Below are 5,000 nucleotides of genomic sequence, written 5' to 3'. Positions count from 1 at the left end.
ATACACTACAAAAGAAAACTCTCAGATCCTAATATGGTATATATTAGTTGTATATCAACTAAATTTTGTAAACTTTGTAAACTAATGTCAAACACTGTTACAGTCATGCAATCTTCTTTACAGTTTATAGAATATCCCTATAGACTGGTACAGTTTCATGTAAATATTTGCATAGATATTTACCTCTCAACAAACTTATTTACATAGGAAACACATAAATATTTACACATATATATACATATATATAATTAGCCACTTCTATGAAAATGAACAGAGGCAAAAACACTGAAACATACATATACACACACAAAACACCCTAGTACTCACACAACTACAGCATTACACAATCATAATGCTGCAAAACAGAAAGCAAAAGGCTACTGCACATACATGCATAAAAATGGAAAGGAAGATACATTCATCATGTATTCATACATTCAGACAAATACACTAAACATGTAAACATAAAATTTGCACACAATAACAAATTTACAGACAAACACACCTACACCCGCACTCTCTTGCAAAATCACTAATGTTCAAAGCCACATATGAACAAACCTGCCCACACACACAAATAAAAACACGAAATAACCACCCACTCCCCTACCATCTCAAGAGATCTGATACAGCATATCCCTAACCATTATACACCTACAGAACAATGCAACAAAGTTTGAGGAAAACTCACCATATCCATGACTGCCAGGGAGGGAAGGATGCCAATGATGAGATAGAAAACAGTCTCCAGCATCTTGAACCTCTCGTGGAAGAGCTGCTGGTACAAGATCCCGAGAATTGCCAGAACCCATATCCCCCACCTGCAATTTACGTAGCATGGGACTTAACAAATCTCTAAAGCATACTGGGGTCTTGTTGGTAACTATCATAGAGTGTAGCTGAAGTGAAGTGTCATGGAGAGCAGAAAAAAAATTGTTTGTGACTTGTGATTGTAACTATGTTTGTGTAATGTATCAGCAAATAACATAAAATACTTAAGTATTTCAATGATATACATAAACCCTGACTTTGTCAAGCTTATTTGTACATCTAACTTCATAGAAATGAGATTTCTTGCTAAGAAAAACAATTGCCTGCTTCATGAAAACCTGCTGGAAAAAGATCAGTTTACAAGTTTTCTTGAGAAATTAAAGAACCATTATTAAACACTTGCTTCTAACATTTATGCAAGATTATGGAATAAATATCAAGGATTTCACAAATTGACTGCAAGCAAACATATCCCTTTGGAAGGTATCTTTCTCTCTTAGAGTGGCTTATGACATAAAATAATCTCAATTTAATACTTTCCCATTCTAGGAATTAAATATAAAAATGTCACATGAATGACTTATGCAACACTGCTACTGCTATAGTATTCTCTAGCAAAACATGACCCTGAAGAGAACACACTGTGAAGAGAGTAGGCTGTTCCTCCTTGGGTGTCATATCTTCCTAATAGGAAAGAACGGAGGCTGCTTTATCAGTCATTTGACAAGTGAGACCTTAACTGTCACTCATTAACCCATTCACGCCGGTTGATGTGATAGCACGTATTGTGGTTTTCGCGTCAGACGCCCTAGACGAGCTATGAGGGGAAACCGCGCGCTCAGGTATAGTGAGCAGGCAATCCAGGCTCGCGGCTTGTGCACCTGAGAATCTAGAGGCGTTAGGCTTATGCGTTCGAGAACCCCGGTATTGCAACCGCGCAAAGCCAGAACGGCCCCGGCGTGAATGGGTTAAGTAAAAGACATTACTCTCAAGATCTGTACATGTCAACTCAAATTGATAGAGATGAAGATGATAATACTATTCTGTTGCCCTGACAGCTATTACCGTCACATAGGGTTAGACAATAATTCCTTCATAGCTTAACTCCAGCAAAGGCTGTTAAAGTGGTAACAACAGAACCCAAGCACCAGCTGATCTCCAGCAGGGCTGGGTGTACTTCTTACTTTAGTCCATGATAGTACATTGAAATTGTATGTAACTTAATTATTCACATCACTTGCAAACATACAAGTTGGAGTCTACATGTAGCTCAATTTAACATTCTACTCTGTTTACCAAAATCCACATTTCTCCTGGGTGACTTGCAAAGCTCCTCAAAACATAAAACAAACCTTAAATGCAGAGTCCAGGAATCCACAGGCATAGGTCGCAATAGCAGCCATGGCGTGTATGAGGTAGCAATAAAAACATAGATCATAGCTCTATCACTGCGGTGGAGAACTTCTTTAAGGTTTCTGCAGAGAGGTATGAATTATGAGTAAGCTTTTCTAATAGCTGTTTAAATGGTTATCAAAAAGAATAAAAATTTCATTGGATTAATAACTGAAAATTTCATTGGATTAATAACTGAAAGATTTTAAATACTCTGTGTAGAATGAAATAAACATATACACACAAAGACTTTATGAATTTTTGACAGACAATTGACTTTAAACAGCTTTGCCTTTATCTAAAAAGAAAAAAAAAGAAAAAAAAGAAAAAAAAAGAAAAATACAAAATATACAAATATATGACCTGAAACAGATTCACATTCATATAAACTATGAAGGAAACCTGAAGTATGATACTATTATACTGCAAAAAAATAAAATGGTCAAAGAAAAGCACAGGAGCGGTTTACTTGTAATATCCGAGATAGAAGACAATATGGAAGAAAGTGGAGACGCTGAAGAGGCCGGCGAGCCCAGCACCGTAAATGAAGGCTGCCAGTTGATGCAAGTCAGAGCGGCAAGCCATGACCATGACCACAGCTCCATATATGGCCGGGAGGACAAATAGCTGAGTGAGAGGAAGGAGAAACGAAGCGCAATGTCACTCTATTATTGGAATGAAATAAAATAATGAAATGGCCTTAATGTTTTTTACATGTTTTCTTTGGATGATTTTGTTCTTCCTTTTTTTTCTCATATTGGTTTATTCTAGAGAAATAATGGTAAAATAAAGTATGACTATCATCTCTTGTCGTATGTAGAGGTGGGAAAGAGAGAGAAAAAAAAAGCTTTCCTGATGTATAAAGGATTTCATCTAAAAAGTAAATCATGAACAAATACCAATAATTCTATATGGTAAGCTCTGTTACAAATCATCACTGCAGGTTTATCTAACTCATAGTTGTAAAAGAAAACAAGCAGACTAAAGCAATCAAAAAGCATGGATCTTCAGTTCAAAAACAATTTTCTGCAAATAAACTGTCAGTATAACAGGTATACAAAATCAAGTTTATGAACTATGTTGAAGAATGAGAAAATAGGTCTAGGACTCGAGACTTAACTCAAGATTCTAATGACAGTATTATTGATAAAGTTACTTTCTTTATTATCAACAGTTCCTTGAAAGTAAAACTAAATTTCATAAAATCTTAAGAACATTTTGTCTCTTTATAAAGTATATATCAGAAGGCGGTACCAAAAACCTCCAGCAATGGAAAATTCAACCCTAATTGAAAAAATGAAAATTTTATAGCATTGCACATATTTGCCCCATTTTAGTACAAATACATTCAACATATATTTTCTGATGAAGACCTTGCAAAACAGAGTAATTCGCAACTGATTACTGAAATAGGTATATCAAAAATTATTTTTATATGATGTCCAGAATAATGAATAAGCTATCAAGTAATGGGTTTTGTAGGCGACTTTTCACCTTTCGCTTTGAAGGAAAAATGATTAAACACAATGTCACAGACCTCTATGATTTTGTACAAGGGATCCTTCTAACATAATGATAAATATATATACAGAAAACTCCTGATAGGCTTATCTCAAATATTAGGAACAAAATATATAGCTTACCATTCATGGAAGAATTTTGATAAAAAGACAAAATATAATAACTAAATATCTCAAGCCATGGAAATAGCTTCAAATGAATATAACTGCCAGGAACCTTAGATAAAAAAAAACAAAAGCAAAATGCAAGCTTCCTCATACCCCGTGTGTGACCATGTTGGCCCAATGCTCCACATCGGTCGGCTGGTAGGCTGCTCGACCTATGGCCACAGAATTCATCCACACCAACCTGCAAATATGATCAGATATTACATCATGATATACTCAATTACATTATGATTTGTACATAAATAATATCATATGTTATATTTGTCAATCATAGGTGAAGGGGGACAGAAATGGGGGGGAGGTGGGTTGGGAGAGGTAGGGGGGCAGCGAAGAGGGGAGAGGAAAAGAGAAGATTGAGAGGAAAAAGAGGCAGACTATGAGGAATATGTGAAGGAGGATTAAAAAGAAATAGGAAGAGGAAGAGAAGTGGGAAGTGAAGATAGATATACAGATCTAGAGGAGAAAAAGGAGAGAGGAGGAGGAAGAGAAGCCCAAGATAAAGGATAAAGGAAATGGGAGGAGACAAGAGAAGGGTATATGAGAAAAAAAGAGGGAGAGGGAGGAGAGGAAAAAGGAGAGAGAGAGAAAGGAGGTGGGGGGAGGAGGTGGAGAAGAGAGAGGAGGAAAAGGGAGAGGGAGGGAGGGAGGGAGGGAGGGAGAAAGAGAGGGGGGGATGAGAATGTGAGAGAGAGAGGGGGGAAAGAGATAGTGACGGGGGGGATGAGAGAGTGAGAGAGAGGGGGGGATGAGAGAGTGAGAGTGGATGAGAGAGTGAGAGAGAGAGAGAGGGGGGATGAGAGAGTGAGAGAAAGAGGGGGTGAGAGAGAGTGGATGAGAGAGTGAGAGAGAGGGGGGGGGATGAGAGAGTGAGAGAGAGAGAGGGGATGAGAGAGTGAGAGAGAGAGGGGGGGATGAGAGAGTGAGAGAGAGGGGGGGGGATGAGAGAGTGAGAGAGAGATGGGGGGTGAGAGAGAGAGAGACTTGAAAGGATGGAGAGGGTGAGAGAAAGGAATGGAGGAAGGAAAGGGGGGAGGGAGAGTGGAAGAGGGGAGGGAGAGGGAGTGGGGGGAGGAGGAGGGAGGGGGAGTGGAAGAGGAGGAGGGAGGAGATGGAAGACAGAGAGAGGGAAAGGGAAGGAAGGGGAGACAA

At 38.4% G+C, this 5,000-nt stretch overlaps 1 protein-coding gene across 1 annotated transcript in view; it reads right to left on the bottom strand.

Annotated features, from left to right (window-relative positions):
- LOC122264426 (monocyte to macrophage differentiation factor 2) overlaps window positions 1-5,000 on the bottom strand; it is a 25,018-nt gene that overhangs the window by 19,218 nt on the left and 800 nt on the right. The window contains exons 2-5 of the mRNA XM_043033309.2: window positions 3,945-4,032; window positions 2,633-2,790; window positions 2,124-2,246; window positions 692-821 (exon numbers count right to left, since the gene is read on the bottom strand). Coding sequence (XP_042889243.1) covers window positions 692-821; window positions 2,124-2,246; window positions 2,633-2,790; window positions 3,945-4,032 — 499 coding nt within the window. The remainder of the gene's footprint in view (window positions 1-691; window positions 822-2,123; window positions 2,247-2,632; window positions 2,791-3,944; window positions 4,033-5,000) is intronic.

Source organism: Penaeus japonicus, unplaced genomic scaffold (assembly GCF_977035675.1).
Source record: "Penaeus japonicus unplaced genomic scaffold, GWHDUDI00000001_assembly GWHDUDI00000010, whole genome shotgun sequence".
NCBI classification, from domain to species: domain Eukaryota; kingdom Metazoa; phylum Arthropoda; class Malacostraca; order Decapoda; family Penaeidae; genus Penaeus; species Penaeus japonicus.
The sequence above is the reverse complement of the archived record's forward strand: the minus strand, read 5'-3'. Positions and strand labels throughout refer to the sequence as shown.